Source organism: Acipenser ruthenus, chromosome 7, assembly GCF_902713425.1.
Source record: "Acipenser ruthenus chromosome 7, fAciRut3.2 maternal haplotype, whole genome shotgun sequence".
NCBI lineage: Eukaryota > Metazoa > Chordata > Actinopteri > Acipenseriformes > Acipenseridae > Acipenser > Acipenser ruthenus.
The window spans coordinates 36,783,692-36,800,764 of record NC_081195.1 but is presented as its reverse complement, the minus strand read 5'-3'; the positions used below and the strand labels follow the sequence as shown (position 1 = coordinate 36,800,764).

At 38.0% G+C, this 17,073-nt stretch overlaps 1 protein-coding gene across 1 annotated transcript; it reads right to left on the bottom strand.

Annotated features, from left to right (window-relative positions):
• Positions 1–1,639: 1,639 nt before the first annotated feature.
• On the bottom strand, positions 1,640–16,742 carry LOC117415024 (apoptosis facilitator Bcl-2-like protein 14). The gene is made up of 6 exons (XM_034024930.3): positions 16,560–16,742; positions 8,465–8,774; positions 7,486–7,605; positions 7,030–7,100; positions 4,506–4,760; positions 1,640–3,607 (listed from the first exon to the last, which is right to left on the bottom strand). The coding sequence occupies exons 2-6, from the start codon at positions 8,772–8,774 to the stop codon at positions 3,566–3,568; spliced, it is 798 nt and encodes a 265-aa protein (XP_033880821.2). The 5' UTR covers positions 16,560–16,742; the 3' UTR covers positions 1,640–3,565.
• Positions 16,743–17,073: the final 331 nt, after the last annotated feature.

The window sequence follows — 17,073 nt, the reverse complement described above, 5'->3', positions numbered from 1 at the left end:
GAGACTGTTGCATGACCTTGGTTAGCGGTTTGTAAATAACTTCTTTCATTTCTTTGAGCACTATTGGGAGGATCTCATCCGGCCCAGGGGATTTGTTTATTTAAGAGCGCCTACTGTACAACTGTACTTAGATGTGTGATTCAGAGTATCGTACTGTAATGTGTGAAGGGGATGGTTGCTTCACCTTGTCCTCACTCTATAATTCCCTTTTAATGTAAGACTATGGATGCATGACGGAAGGAATCATTTTATTGTAAAATGTAAACATTATTGTAGGAACTGAAGCTTGTAATATTACCAGTGTTCACTAGAGGGCATTTCCTGTTCAAATTAACAAACATGGTAATATATATATATATATATATATATATATATATATATAGATGGACGTAATCTGCTGAGCTCCCTGAATCTCTGGAATATAATGTATTTGTTTGCATTGAAAACAATAGAACATTGGTCACCTTACTAATGAATGAAAAAAAAAAAATCATATAAGTTACAATCATACTCTTCTTAATTCATATCAGAAAATCGATGTGTGGTTAAATATTCTGTCCTTTGCTTCTAATCCGCTCGTTCCCAACACACGCCATCACTGTTTGCAAGCAACGTCAGTGAATTCACCTGGCAAATTCAGTGTAAAACTAGGCATTAAAGTCTCAAATCGAAAATTGTCTACTGTCAAACAGGCAGATATATCAGACTGATATGACAGAAGGACTGATTGATAGTAATAAAGAAAGAAAGAAAGAAAGAAAGAAAGAAAGAAAGAAAGAAAGAAAGAAAGAACTTAATACCACTTCATTTACCAAAATGAAAATCATTTATTATGGATGCAGGAAAAACACATTAACAATGCGCTGTGCAGCGTCAACCTAGAAATCCGTCTGTGTGAACTTTTTATTCCATTATGAACCTACACAAAGGAGACATACATACATATAATATGTTTTTTGTGTAAAAGAGAAAAGACAAAAAATACATGATCTGAAATCAAATGAACTGAAGCACAATCTCGCAAATACATCATTATATTACAGACAATAAAAATGCTAATGCAATGAAAGTGAAACATAACGTTTCTGTTTTGCAAAACAGAAAATAAAAATAATACTAAAATGTACTATTTAAGAACACAATTTATATATTTATATATATATATATATATATATATATATATATATATATATATATATATATATATATATATATATACACACACACAGTTCTGGCAATGTCTAAATCAGATTGTCAGATTTTACCTGAATTGAAGTCATAGTAGATGCTACAGTGAGAGGTGAAAGTAAGTTTCATTTCTTACCGGTGTAGTGTTATTTTCAGGTACATGTTAAAGTGGTACTCATTGCATTGCACTTGCTCGCGCAGCCTAAATAACTTCCGTTAAGAAAGCAGGGAAGCGTCGATTCAAATCTGGTACGTTATGCTGTTTTTGGTCTTTTACATATTTTTAAATTGCATTTTTCATATTTTCTTTTACATTGCTTTTAATCTAATTTATCATATTTTTCCACCATTAAGAAAATAGTACATGAATATTTATCATATGCAATACATTGGGTCTTGTACGTTTGTGTTACTTGTGCAACTTTGCGGTGGACTTCTTGTAAATTGTGTGTTTTCTTTTAGTTTTTTTTTTTTTTTTAGAGAAATTGAAATTCTGTTTCCAGTTCAAGTTTGCAAAAAAAATAATGTATAATTAATGGTAAATGTACCTCTGACAATAGGAAAACACCCATCAGATCGCAATTGATTGCACATTTACCAAAATCTGACAGTGTACCACTTGCAGTCTGACAGTGTACCTCTTTCTGACATTACACGGTCAAGTGGTATGTGTACCACATTCTGACCATGTACCACTTTCTAACACTACACCGGCTCTATAGTCCAGATCACGGTTTCTATCCAAGTTAAAAACAACGTCCACAAACTTGAAGCTTCTCTATAAACTCCAGGTACATTCAAACAGTTTTCCACTTCCAAAAGAAAAGAAGAATAATCTAACTAGAAAAAATAAATATTTTTTTGTTGTTGTATTTTTATTTTTTATTATTTTTGCAGACAATTCCAGACTCCCAGTCCCTTATGAACATTAAATTTCAGAAGACGGTGTTTTGAGTTAAGGACTCATCTCGGACCCGTTCACTCAACGAAAAACAAATGCAAATAATCTGCCAGCCCAGTGGATCAAAAAAAGAGGATATTAAGCAAAACAGCCACACTTTTACATGACAAACCGAGTAAATCATTTAATCCACCGAGCCAAAAACAGGCATTAATAGACTGCTACTGCCAAACTTGTTCTACATTGTATTTGTATATAGTCTGCGTCACAGTGCGCACAGTTTAGTAAGGAAATTTGCACAAAAAAAAAAAACCTACAGACCGAGATACGTCTTCTATTTATCATTATTATTTTTAAAGCTTGTTTTGTTTAAATAGTATAAGGTATTTGTGATTTAAACAATCATTAAGTTCCTGACAGGGTTTGTAGTAAACAAATTACGTTTATAACAAATCTGATTTTTATACAGACGGTTCGCTTCCACTCACCTTCCCACTAAACACATTAGTTTCGAAACTCATCACTTAAACTGCTTGCAGTGTGTGGTGGGCAGGGAGAGGAGGCGCTGTTAAGGGCTATGGTATAGCTCCATTCGCGTAAAACTAACCACGGGATCATCCCCAGTTAGTGCGCTCCTTTTAGTTCATTGCAATTGACCCATGATGTCATTTCCATCTGATACAAACATCAATATTTAGGTCTATATTCCCCCAAGAGTACAGTTTCAGCAAGAGAACACCCTGACACAAAACATATTAACTTATTGTAAAATCACAAGAAAAAGGATTTGCTATTAAACAAATGTATTTGTGCTGTCGTGTTCTATGTGCTGGATGCAATCTGTAACTGTGATTGATTGACAGGCAACTGATTCAATGCAATAACTGTGAAGCTACAGCGACAACAGCAGAATCAGAAGAGGTGCACTGGGTGTGCGGGACCCCCAGGCTTCCTGTCTGCAAGGTGTTTAAATTGTTCTGGAAAGGTGCAAGATCATTCATTGTTAACACCCTTGAATTCCTTCTGGGAAGCTGTGTTTGGGGCAATCTGTCCTTCAGCGTGACTGGTCGAGACTGTTCCTCTAGGACATGGAAGCACCTGCCAACAGAGCACCGGGCATAAACCCTTCATCAAAATCTGTTGCATTGGCTGTCTTGTCCACCGGAACGTAAACGGGCTTGCAACAGGGGCGTCCCTCTTCCGTCACAAAAGAATGAGGCTGCGAGAGAGAGACCCTTAACACCAAAGTGTGTTCTACAACTGGCAGGTACTCTTACTAGCTGTCCCTCCCCTGTGTCTCAATTACATTTTATACATTGGCCCTCCAGTTAGAGACAGCGATGCAAGTTGAAATTTCAAAGGTTTAAAGTGGCTCATTTTTGCATTTTAAAACGTCTCTTCTAAAGAATCGCCTCAAAGGAATTGGACACGTGTAAAATCCAGACAGACTTTGGCATCATTTAGTTCCACCAGCCACTATTCTACTTCCTCCTCTTCAGTGCTGTTCAGTGCCTTTTCCTGGAACCAAAATAAAAATAAGCTAAATCAATATTACATTAGTAGTCACATTTTTTGTAATTGCTCTTATTTGAAATCATTATTATCCATTTATTGTACTTCCTACTTGCTCTTAATGGAATTTACTCTTATCAAAAAATGTTGTTTACCTGCTCTTAGTCGTAATCGCTCTCAAACGCAATTTACTGTATTTATTTTCGCTCATTTGAATTTGCTCATACTTAGTACTGATTGTATTGTATTTTATAACTGCTCTTATCTGTAATGTAATATTATGTATTGTGATACTTTGGAACAACTGTAAGTCACCCTGGAAAAGGGCGTCTGCCAAGAACTAAATAATAATAATAATAATAATAATAATAATAATAATGTGCAAAAATGTTTAGGCTACTGCAGGGAACACTAGGGGAGACCTGGGGTTTCATACAACAAAGTTGCCTCAAACTAGGTCTCCCACTCTCCTGGAACCAGGTTTCAAGCCACTGTTCCTGGAAAAGCGGCTTTGTGTTCCCTCAGTTTCATAGACAGCTGTAGATCAGAATATGGGGGTATATGGAAGCACCTTTTCATCTACTGTACCTGTATGTGAAACTTGCACATCTACATATACCATGGATATAGGTCACAGTGATCTAGTCTTGCATGATAGTGATAGCTCTAATATTGTATTTACAGCCTGCCTGGGGATTAATGTCAGTAGAGGTTCTTGTACAGGGATGGAAATAAGACTCCCATTGCATAGCAGATTGATCCATTCTATCTGGAGTTTAATAAAGACTGAGCTTGTTACCTATACATTCTGGCTAATCAAGCTCGTAGTAAAGTCTGGAATGGGTGAAACTGCTATGCAATAGGAGTGTGTAACAAAAGGCTAGCTAGCTAGCTAGCTGCTTACCCAGCCCCCGTGACTCTGAGCCCAGGTGCTGAAGTGCTCTCTCAGGTACTTGGCTCCGAAGCCCATGCTCTGGTTCATGGGGTGGTTGTCGACGGCGGTGAGCTTGGCGGTGATGTCGGCAGTGAAAGCGATCCTGGCCGGTTCCTGCGCTGCAGAGGAGCAGACTCTCTCCAGAAACATGTCCGTCACCTTCTTGAAGAGCGAGTAACTGAACGCCTCTTTGAAGCATTTGGAAAGGTACTTGTCTGTCTTAATCTAAAAGACAAAAAAAAAAAAACAATTGATCTAAAGAATGCAAGTACTGCACTAGTGACCCTAAAACCCGTCTTCCTTTGTACAAGGTGCAAACACCTTTTTTGAGTGAAACTGCAACAGTGTTAAAACATTATAATAACTATAATGTGTTTTAAAAGCTATAAAGCCAGCAGAAAAATGATTGCAGCAAAGGATAAGCAAGCAATGGTGTAATGTTAGAGGAATGCTTGTCTGTGTGCCATTGTTATAGGAGTGTATATTAGTCCTTGGAAACTGGCCAGATTGAAGACATGGGCCTCCCTTATCTGTAAGCTCCCGTGCAGAAGCCTGTGGTAACATTGGGAGGAGAGGCAAAACTAGCATCTTGTTTAATTAACTTAAAAATGTGTTCACAGTGAAATATATTATCAGAAAAGAAGTAACTTTCATTTGGAAGCAGCTTTGAAGCTAAAACACAGAGCCTCCTAGGTATTGCAATCTAGTAAAAACAGACCAAATGTTTAGATTTAATTAAGTCTTCTGAAGTACGAAGCAGAGGAAAAGTTCTATAAAAAAGTTTAGGAGGCTGTGTGGTCCAGTGGTTAAAGAAAAGGGCTTGTAACAAGGAGGACCCCGGTTCAAATCCCATCTCAGCCACTGACTCATTGTGTGACCCTGAGCAAGTCACTTAATCTCCTTGTGCTCCGTCTTTCGGGTGAGACGTAATTGTAAGTGACTCTGCAGCTGATGCATAGTTCACACACCCTAGTCTCTGTAAGTCGCCTTGGATAAAGGCGTCTGCTAAATAAACAAATAATAATAATATAAAAGTCGAGGCAAGACTCTAGTCACGTATCATTCAGCTTGGTAACACAAGCTGTCTGGTCCAGTCTCTGAAAAGCTGGTGGCTGTTTGGTCGTATTCAGAAGCCTCTGCCTTCGAAGACAGCTCTTTTCTATACTTATATTCAACAAAAATACTTCCATGTACTGGGAGGTGAGCATAATCTTGAAGCATTGAAGCATTGCCATAGGGATAGGAATGATATTTTAACTTTAGATAGTGTTGTATTGGATGCTTTAGTATTTAGTGGTGGGCATTTTAGCGTTTTGCATGTCTGGCCTAAGGGCAAAACATGTGATAACCATAATTATATTGAAGTGTTAACGCTGTTAAATCTGTAAAGGCACTGGATCGCCTATTAGCTGGGATCCGACAAGCATTTAATAAACCAAAGGAGTACTAATACTGCTCTGATTCATTAACACTTCAAATTTGAATGGGTCTGTGTGATTTTCTTGATTACTTAAAAGTTGTCTGGATATACTAATATCTGTAAGTCAGTGCACAAACAATCCACTTACAGGAGTCCAAAACATCTGTGTCCTCCTTAAACGTCTCCCCTAAGAGTGTGCTCAGAGCATAAAAGTAGTATGTGGAATCTGACAGTATCCCCAAATATATAATCCCCCCGCAAAATAATTTAATGAACCATCCACAAGTGCTTTTTAAAGGCCCTGCATATCAACAAAGCACTCACTAGGCATCTCCAGCCCCGCCCCACCCTTTCGTTCGCTATAGCTTTCACATATGCTAAGAAACAAATAATAATAATAGTCGTACATACCGATCAATCAATCATCTCCTGATCACTCGTTTTATCACCAAACGCCTCAATAATGCGATCCAAGTCATTATTTTATTACTATAACATCTGAAAAAAGCTCTGCAAATGTCTGTGATATTCTCTGAGCGCTGATGCAGTTTGATCAACCAGCTTGTTTCCTTATGACCGCCGTTATCTGATGCCAGGGGCAAGTATGACTATGAGATACGCCCTTTTGTTTTTTTTTTTTTTTTTTCGGCTTGTCTCGGCTCCTGTTGCTCCCACTCGGCCATTGAATGGTTTTCTCGGCTTTTTCCGGAGAAAAAACGACTAGAAACCCGTTTTTTGCATTTTTTTGATGATGTTGGACAGGGTCCGACATTGGACCGGATAGGAATAATTGCAATGTCGGACCAGGTCCGACATAGGACCGCAAAGGGTTAATGCAAACCTGCGCTCCCCTGACTATGACACTCTGCACGCCACGTAGACGTGCCTTTACCTGGGGAGACCCTTGGGGACCCCTGCGCTCCCCTGACTGTATGACTCCCCATACACACCGCGTGGCTATGCCTTTACCTGGGGAGACACTCGGGGACCCCATATCATCTCTAAACAGCCCAGTTCAGTTTAGTGACGTGGTCCCCACTATTTGAATTCAGCTGCAGGTTTTCCTCCTCTTACCTCCTGGTTCAGCTTGTCTCCAGATTCTTTTAAGAGCTCCACCAGCCTCTGAATAGCGTACTGCTCTTCATCTGCCACACAAAGGAAACACAAGGTTATTTTCTCATTTCAGTTTGACCTTTTCAGTGCCGGTTTACTACTAATATGCCAAGGTAACAGGGCTGGAAATAAAGACTCCTATTGCATAGCACCTTCACCCATTCCAGGTTTTAATACAAGCTTGATTAGGTAACAAGGTCAGGCGTGTCTTATTAAACATAGTAAAACCAGGAGTGGATCAAACTGCTATGCAACGGGAGTCTTATTACAATCCCCGTTATACTCTTTCCACACTACCTAAATATTGTGCGATCAACACCCATTGACACCATGAGATTGCCATTCCCTTCATTCATTCACAATCACGGTGCACAATCACGCTGGTCGCAAAGTATATAGGCAATGTGAACAGCTTACCTTCAATGCCATCAGATTCAATGCTGTCTGACAGTAGTAACACCCCTTGCAGGGTCTGCCTTGAATCCACGATCTTGTGGAGTTGATCTGCTATTTTATCAGAGGTATCCTTTTCTTCAGCTAAAACCAACACAAATCCAAGTATTATTAAACTCTATATTGAATATGGAAAAGCAGTACTGGTACACCAGTATATTACCAGTGTATTTAAAGAGCTTTAAATAGAAGAACATTACTGCTTAGGCAGCTGTTTTCAAGACAGTGGGGCAGATATACAAACTTTTGCTCCAGTGAAAAGTTTATTCCACTACTTTCCAGAATGTATGTCTTCGCTTAAAAGAGTGCTAACTTATGGTTTAAAATACATCACCTTGATTAACATTATTACTGGTCCCCTGTTTATATTCTGCAGAGAATCTTTTGGTTATTCACTGGTTTCATTGTGTTTTGTTTATTACGTTAATTAAGGATATGCAATTATTCAAAACACAACAACGCACTTATAGAGCGACTTTCAAGACCAGGTCCTCTCAAAGCCCTGAACACATTTCAGCAAAGCAAAATAAAAGTACTACAGATAAGCTGCAGGCCACACTGTGTCATTGCAGCAAGTCTGAATGCACAGGTGACCAGGTACCAGGAAGCAGCTGCAGGGTTTAATCTCTAGTGAAATCTCTGCATATTACTATACTGAAGTGGTACATACAAGCGAGGAGCCCAAAGATCTTGAACAGAAGAAAGAAGGGGCCAGTGATAATACTGCTAGTGCGAATAAGAGGCAAGCTTTTCATCCCAGTTTTGCAGCATTAGCAGTTTGATATCAGCACAATAACACAGTTCAAAGGAGGTCAGATATACTTTACTTTGCTGAACAATGCCACTACATGGATTATATTTGAACACCCTGGGCTGTGTTATTGCTTTCTTATCAGGGTCACTACAGTATTTGCTCTAAATGCATTCTGTTGTCTGACTGTACCGGGATCACAGTGGGAGGCTCCAAAGCCCACGTTGGGTTCGTTACTTTGGGCCCTTGCAGGTGCTAGCTGCTCCGAGGGTTTTTCCTCCTGTGGGCGCACGCACTTCGGAATCAGCTTCTTCCAGATGGGCCGCCTCTTCTTGTGTTCTGGAGCTGGAGGGCTGGGTCTCTCCTCCTCGGGGCTCTGCTGTGCAATTAGCTTAGGCTTCCTGCGCTGTGCATAGGCCATCAAGATCCGGTACTCCATGCCGCTCGCGTCAGTGTCTCCCACCTGTGTGCCGTTCATCTCTGAGACACCGGTAGGACACATCTTAAAAGAAAAATTATTATAAATAATATGATGCATCAATACAAGCAGGCCAGACACTGCACATACCCTGCTGTATAAACCGCACAGCTGACCTCTGCATTAGACATGCATGTCTTTGTTAGCTTATTGGTTTTCTGCCACAGGCAGGGCCAGAAAAGGTACATCTCAATAGTGCAGCACTAATACAAAGACAGACCTAAGTAGACCATACTCAATAAAATAACTCCAAACAATTATTATACATCCAGAAACACACACACACACACACACGCATACATAAATGAAGCATACATACACATACAAACATGTTAATAAATAAATAAAAAGATAAAAACTAAAATGTTCCGGTTTAATTTCAACTAAAAACAAGTTCATCTCAAGCGCCACCGATGCTACTTGTACTGTGATTCTTGAAATGTATTTTTGTTTACGACTGTAAGTCACCCTGGATAACATGTCTAATCAAAATCTTCAGCAACAGGATACGTGACTGTGCTGCTAATGGCCTGCCTATAAACTCTTATTGCAATAAACCTCCCTTCGAGTCACCAGCACGTGCACTCTGACTCGGTTCAGGAGGCGTTCTAAGCAGTGGGGCTGTTTTTTGTGTGTGTTTGTTTTCTATGATGAAGGTTATGTGAACACGGAAAGCACAGAGAATATTGTGTAACTACTGTACCAAAACTAAAAATAACTCTTGTGCAGTGGGGAGTTTCCACATGATCTTTGACTCATTGCAGGGTTGGTGTTTTAGGTAAAAAAAAGTGTATTATGTAACAAAATGTATTACTGCATTATTTGGATCCAATGCATAATATTGTGCAACTCCCAAATAAATGTACATTAACTATTTCTAACATTGAACAGAAAAGTTTCAGTTTTTATATCCGTAGCTATAGACAGAATATTACATAAGCTCATTTGTGTAGGTAACAAAAGGCCACAGCTGTTAGTTATCTTTCTTTTGTATATACGACTTTCAAAACATGCGAGGGAACTTCCATAATATTATATAATATATAATATTTCAAAATAAATGTATATAATTCTATTGAAACCAGGAAGTTAACAGCTGTACTGCAGTTATGACTCAGGCCCACTTGCAGCCTGTCACTGTTGCTATGCAGTTTGTACCAATAGAAACTCCATATATGGTTTCAGTTTTGTTAAATTCAGCTACATAGGCAACTTGCTTACAGGAAATATGGTCAATTCCTGTCGGTGTGGTGCATGTTTCAAGGCATAGGGGTTTGAAAGCACTATTCAAAACACCAATATTTCACTAACAAACTACAGCACATGATGGTAGATTTTCTACTGGTTCTAATCGCTCCGATTATTTCATGTTTGAATTTCACTCAATTGAACCGATTATTCAAATATTATTTAGTTTTGGATTTTGCTGGAAAACAAACATTCCATTTGTAGCATATTAACGTAAAAATAAATAAATAAATAAATAAATAAATAAATAAATAAACTCTGGTAAAATCAACCCCATTAAATTAGCATCCATGGCAACGGGGGTGCAGTGGAAGCGGTCTGACTTATGAACCATGTAACAATTATTTTTTTTTTTTTGGTTCCTGGGTAGTAAGTGTTATTTCCTAATTGCGTATGCCTCCAAAGTATAGAAAATGGCTATTATTCCCCACAAACTTTGCTTTTGTGACCAGGACAGTGATATTTTGAAATTTACCTATTTTCCAGAACATTCCAGATAGATTCAGTGCTGAGTAAACTTGGAGTAACTTCTAGAACTTTCCAGTAATATAAATAGTAGAATAAATACAGGGGCCTTAAGCCCACCAGTTCAGTTTAGTTCCAGCTGCCTAAGTGGATACATATCTGCATTTTTCTGAGATGGCATCAAGGTCATAGGAGACTTCAAAATGGTGGCATTCCTGATGGGTCTCCAAGGCGGTTTTACCAAGTTTCCCTGCTATCTTTGCCTTTGGGACAGCAGGGACACCAAGGCGCACTACCACAGGCGGTACTGGCCACAGCGGACCGAGTTCTCTGTGGGGAGGAACAACGTCAAGTGGGAGCCACTGGTGGACCCCCAGAAGGTGCTGATGCCACCACTGCACATCAAATTGGGCCTTATGAAACAATTTGTCAGAGCTCTAGATAAGGAGTCGGCAGCCTTAAAGTACCTTCAAGACTTCTTCCCTAAGCTGTCTGAGGCAAAGGTCAAAGCCGGTGTCTTCGTCGGACCACAGATAAAGAAGATCCTGGAGGGCAATGAATTCCCCAAGAAGCTCACTAGTAAGGAGAAAGCCGCTTGGAACAGCTTTGTCGCAGTGGTTCGGGGCTTCCTGGGCAATCACAAGGCCGAAAACTATGTGGAGCTGGTTGAGACTCTGGTGAAGAACTACGGCACAATGGGCTGTAGGATGTCCCTCAAAGTCCATATCCTTGATGCTCATCTTGATAAATTCAAGGAGAACATGGGAGCGTACTCGGAGGAGCAAGGCGAGCGCTTCCACCAGGATATACTGGACTTTGAACGCCGCTACCAAGGACAGTATAACGAGAACATGATGGGAGACTACATTTGGGAGACTACATTTGGGGGCTGATTCGTGAAAGTGATTTACAGTATAATCGTAAATCTCGAAAAACTACTCACTTCTAAATCTTTTGTAGTCATTTTTGTATTACTTTAGTATAAATACATGTTAATTTGGATTCATATGTTGTTTTTTTCTGACTATGAACGAAGACACAAATTCACCCGTTTTCTCATTGGAAATAGGTAAATTTCAAAATATCACCGTCCTGGTCACAAAAGCAAAGTTTGTGGGGAATAATAGCCATTTTCTATACTTTTGAGGCATAAGCAATTAGGAAATAACACTTACTACCCAGGAACAAAAATTGTGTTACATAGTGATATGTATCAAGATGGGCATTTTTACCACTGAATACATTACTCAAGGAGTGTTTGTTTGAATATTTGAAAGACTCCAGAGATAAAGAACCGTTTAAACTAAAAGAATGTTAATAAATGCAATTTAACAAAACATGTAACTGTCTTGCTGCAATATACAATATGTTAATATTAACACAGTGGGGCCCCTGTGTTAAACACACTTAGTTTCACTACACGTGTGCTTTGTCGTCACCGTTGGTACACTGTACTTGGTTCTATTTTAGCTCAGTTGATCTTTTTGATCAGCTGGCCAATCTGGTAACATTTCTTTTCTGTATTGATTCCGGCTGATATAATCAGAAGTTGCTATGGTTGCTGAAATGTGTGGGTATTGAAAGCCACAGAATAGTGTTTGCTTCCTTGAGATAAACTTTATTCACAACACAGATTTGAAAATAATTATTTTATGGGTGAATTAACTTCAAGTTACCCGACAGCTTATTTAAATGACACGAATACTGGTAAGTTTAATTAACAGTTAGCCATTCCTGCTAAAACGGTTGAAATTATATTTTATATTTAAATATATACAAAATCGTCATTTTGTGTGCATTTCACCATCAAAATATGCACAGACCAAGTGAGTTTCATAAGGAATATGACACCGCGGCACAAAGTCTAAAAATATTTATGCAAGATTGAAAGCAACATGTCAACATACTGTAACGATCTTGGTTCCCGCAGGTAGGCGCATCACACAGGGTGAGGCAATCCACACGCAGGCGGAGGGCCGGCGCGAACCCGGGTTCTTTCGCACTAAAGCACAGCACTGATACCGCTGTACAAGAGACGGCTCTCTTGCAAGGAGCGTATATCGGGCTTATGTCTTTGTGTGTGATTACGTCACCTACCAGCCCTACTGCTGCCTTCCCCAGTGCACGCTACAGTATTAACTATGTTGCAAATCTGATGTATTGTCCTTAGATGTCTTTTTAAAATAAATACAAATAAAATGCATTAATCTTTGGCACTAAAATGCTTTTATTCTATTTGACACGTTTAATAGGTCTATTCACCACAGATCAGGCTTGAAAACATGTTACAGACACCCACGCAAATCGGGAAAGTTCCGTCTTTGGTACATTCGTTGTGTTATAGGGTTGGTAGATTTTTACATTTATTTATGTTCTCTCTACCTGTCTTTAAAGCTGTAATTAGCATTGTTTAATCACGGGCTGGATTAAAATCGAGCTCAGATATTTTGTAGCTCTACATTCCTTAATGAAAAGTGGTGGCTTTCCTCTCACTGTGAGGAGGATGTAGTCACTACACTACACACCGCTGATTTCGTCTGGATACACACGGCTAAACGTAGAATTAACAAAGAAACGACTTGAAGTATTAATGATCTTATGTGTTTGCATTAAAAGGGGCACTATTTAAATTGCAATAAACCTGTTAGCAATCGAGCTGGTCGCGTTGCTTTTATCTGTGATTAATTCTTTAGAGTGAAAGAAAGATTAAAGTCAATATCGTTGTAAAAAAAATGATTAGTTTAGATTGTGTTTTTATTTGAATTGTTTTATCTCTTAGTAGTTTCACCCACTCCCTCCTTTATAAACGTCCTGCATCCCTCCCCGCCTTCCTACGTCTTGCATTTACGATTGTAAGTCGCCCTGGATAAGGGCGTCTGCTAAGAAATAAATAAATAAATAAATAAATAAATAAATAATAATAATAATAATAATAATAATAATAATAATAATAATAATAATAATAATAATAATAATAATCCACCATTAAATTGCGGTCAATTAAATATTCAACTCACAATGTAACAATCACAATGGTCAATGGAAAAACTATTTTCAACTGTAAGCAAAAAATTAAAATGTCAGTTTGCCATGCCGTGACAAAAAAACACAGGTATACATCTATTAAAACTGACATAATCTTACCTTGTTAATCTACCTTCCTTAACGACTGAACGTCTCTTTTGATTTCTTACAGAAAACAAACTGTCACTTTCTACTTGAATCCATACTAAACAAATCTCAAATTTCAATTCCAGTACTAGCATGAGCCTACTGGAAATGATCGTGCCTCACTGGCCTGGGCTGTTGTAGTAACGGTAGCAGAGTGAATAAAAAAAGAACACGACAGAGAAGGGAGCACCACTAAAAATACAGTTTAGAGCACGATTTATTTGGTTTAATTAAATTAAAATAAGTGGCATATAGACAGAATGTGGACTGGTTCTTACTGCTAGTAAAAAGAAACGCAGGAAGGTTATGATTTGTTTATTGAGAAATATATTGACACATTAACAGTTAAATATCCTTTCTTCTCGACTGTTTAAATGTGGTTCTGGAAGTTAGAGATTCATTTTGTAATGTTTTTCCATCCCACATTGTGAAACACACAGTTATCACAGTGAAGCCAGCTGCTAGCGCAGGACACATTTGTCAGTAAACGCTGTCTCTCGCATGACAGTGCTTGGTGCTGATACTACAACCAACATCACCCTTGCATAGCAATGCTTAGTGCTAATTGGTTGAAACACAATGACAGCACGCACACGGCAATGCTAATTGGTTGAAACGTTGATTCATGACTTTCTTGCAGGCAGTGTAAATGCTCATTCATAAACTAAAGTATAATATATATATATATATATATATATATATATATATATATATATATATATATATATATATATATATATATATATATATATATATAATAGAGGGGCTTCAGTGAGTTACAGGAAAATAATTTCATCCAGGGTTTCTGTGCCATCATAAATTACGAGACCGAAGGTTGAGCTTATAAACTGTCACAGAAACCTGACATGAAATTGTTTTTCCTGTAACTCACTGAAGAGGCCCATCTATTATTTTTATAATAAGGCGAGGTTCAGCAGTACAGTTCAGGGTTTTTTTTTTTCAATGCTGTACAGACATAAGAACATAAGAAAGTTTACAAACAAGAGGAGGCCATTCAGCCCATCTTGGTCGTTTGGTTGTTAGTAGCTTATTGATCCCAGAATCTCATCAAGCAGCTTCTTGAAGGATTACTGGGGAGTTGGTTCCATACCCTCACAATTCTCTGTGTAAAAAAGTGCCTCCTATTTCCTGTTCTGAATGCCCCTTTATCTAATCTCCATTTGTGACCCCTGGTCCTTGTTTCTTTTTTCAGGTCGAAAAAGTCCCCTGGGTCGACATTGTCAATACCTTTTAGGATTTTGAATGCTTGAATCAGATCACCACATAGGCTTCTTTGTTCAAGACTGAATAGATTCAATTCTTTTAGCCTTTCTGCATACGACATGCCTTTTAAACCCGGGATAATTCTGGTTGCTCTTCTTTGCACTCTTTCTATAGCAGGAATATTATTTTTGTAACAAGGTGACCAGAACTGAACACAATATTCTAGGTGAGGTCTTCCTAATGCATTGTAAAGTTTTAACATTACTTCCCTTGATTTAAATTCAACACTTCCTTGTTGGCCTTTTTTATAGCTTCCCCACATTGTCTAGATGAAGACACTTCTGAGTCAGCATAAACTCCTAGGTCTTTTTCATAGATTCCTTCTTCAAATTCAGTGTCTCCCATATGATATTTATAATGCACATTTTTATTGCCTGCGTGCAGTACTTTACACTTTTCTCTATTAAATGTCATTTGCCATGTGTCTGCCCAGTTCTGAATGCTGTCTAGATCATTTTGAATGACCTTTGCTGCTGCAACAGTGTTTGCCACTCCTCCTATTTTTGTGTCGTCTGCAAATTTAACAAGTTTGCTTACTATACCAGAATCTAAATCATTAATGTAGATTAGGAATAGCAGAGGACCTAATACTGATCCCTGTGGTACACCACTGGTTACCTCGCTCCATTGTGAGGTTTCTCCTCTAATCAGTACTTTCTGTTTTCTACATGTTAACCACTCCCTAATCCTTGAATCCCTACTGCGTTCAGTTTGAGGATTAATCTTCGTTCTATGTTGTTATCCGTTTAGTTTCTTTGAGATACGAATGTACCAGCTTTACATCCTTTTTTTTGTTTTAACGTATTCTCATTTTGTTGATCATTAATGAACATTTCTGTAATGTGGGTGTTGTCGAGTGATTGAAAACGAGACATTTTGTGTTTGAATTGAAAGTGATAGTCTCGAGAAGTCGAATGGGTCAAAGTTCAAGTATATTTACCAGTAGAGGAATTATCACTTTTTGACGTCACTACTGTGGTATTATCACTTTTTTTCCGAAATGCTCAGGATGCAAATATTCATCCATATATATATATATATATATATATATATATATATATATATATATATATATATATATATATATATAGTATTTTTGCTGTTACTTTCTTTATACACAGTTGAACCTACCTGTGACAATTAACGATAGATAATACTAATAAATAAATAAAATAAACACATTTACTGTTGGAATATGTTGTTTAAAACTGTTTTCTTACGCTGGCTATTAACAACAAATCATTATACAAGGAAAACAATTTGGTCAATATACTTCAATACTTCAAATAAAAAAAAAATATTGAAGGCAAAATATTGACGGTCAAACATATTTATTATAGAGGGGGAAAAAGTTTAAAATGCGTTCGTAGTTCTGTTAACAATTGAGTGTTAATTCCAATATTAGAAAAACAACGCATTACATTTAAAGAATTTAGAAAAATAAATATATATACAAAAAACTCATATGGAGAAACATTTCAGTAAAGCGTGTCATTCTTAAATATTATTATTATTATTTATTTCTTAGCAGACAGATTAAATACAAACAGATTACTCGACAGTAATGTTTTTGTCACGACAACAATTTGCCAAGTCACTTCATTCCTAACCCAACTGTAAAAACATAAGAACTCAACATACCTTTTCTTAAATTACTAGCAGCAATTTATGCACTGAAGTTCCTGCGTGTCTCGCTTTTCTTTTTTTCTGGAAGTAAAAAATAACAAACTTTTGGAACGACTCAAAAACTTCGGGCTAACTTAAAGTATAGTTTCAACTTCTGATTCAGTTTTTTTGTTTTAAATAACTTAGACTCCGCCCGTTTCTTACGTCAGAACTCAAGAAGAATTTCCTCATACGTGGTTCCCTTTCAATTCGAAGATGACCGCCAATGATACTTTTGGGATATGCCTGCTTGACAGGTATTCGCTGAGCATTTATATCAAAGCTGCCGATAGGCTCCTCCGCAGAGTGACGTAGGTAAGTTGAGTATAACTCTAACCTTTTTCCAGTTGTGATTGACTCTTTCAGAGCTGCTTCTACAAGTTTCTATGCGCCTCGGTACCCCGGCGCTTCGACACCTCGAGGCTTTTTGAGTCTGTGCAGCAGCACTTTCGGTGCCACGCTGCTCCAGAGCCTCGGTACCCTGGCGCTT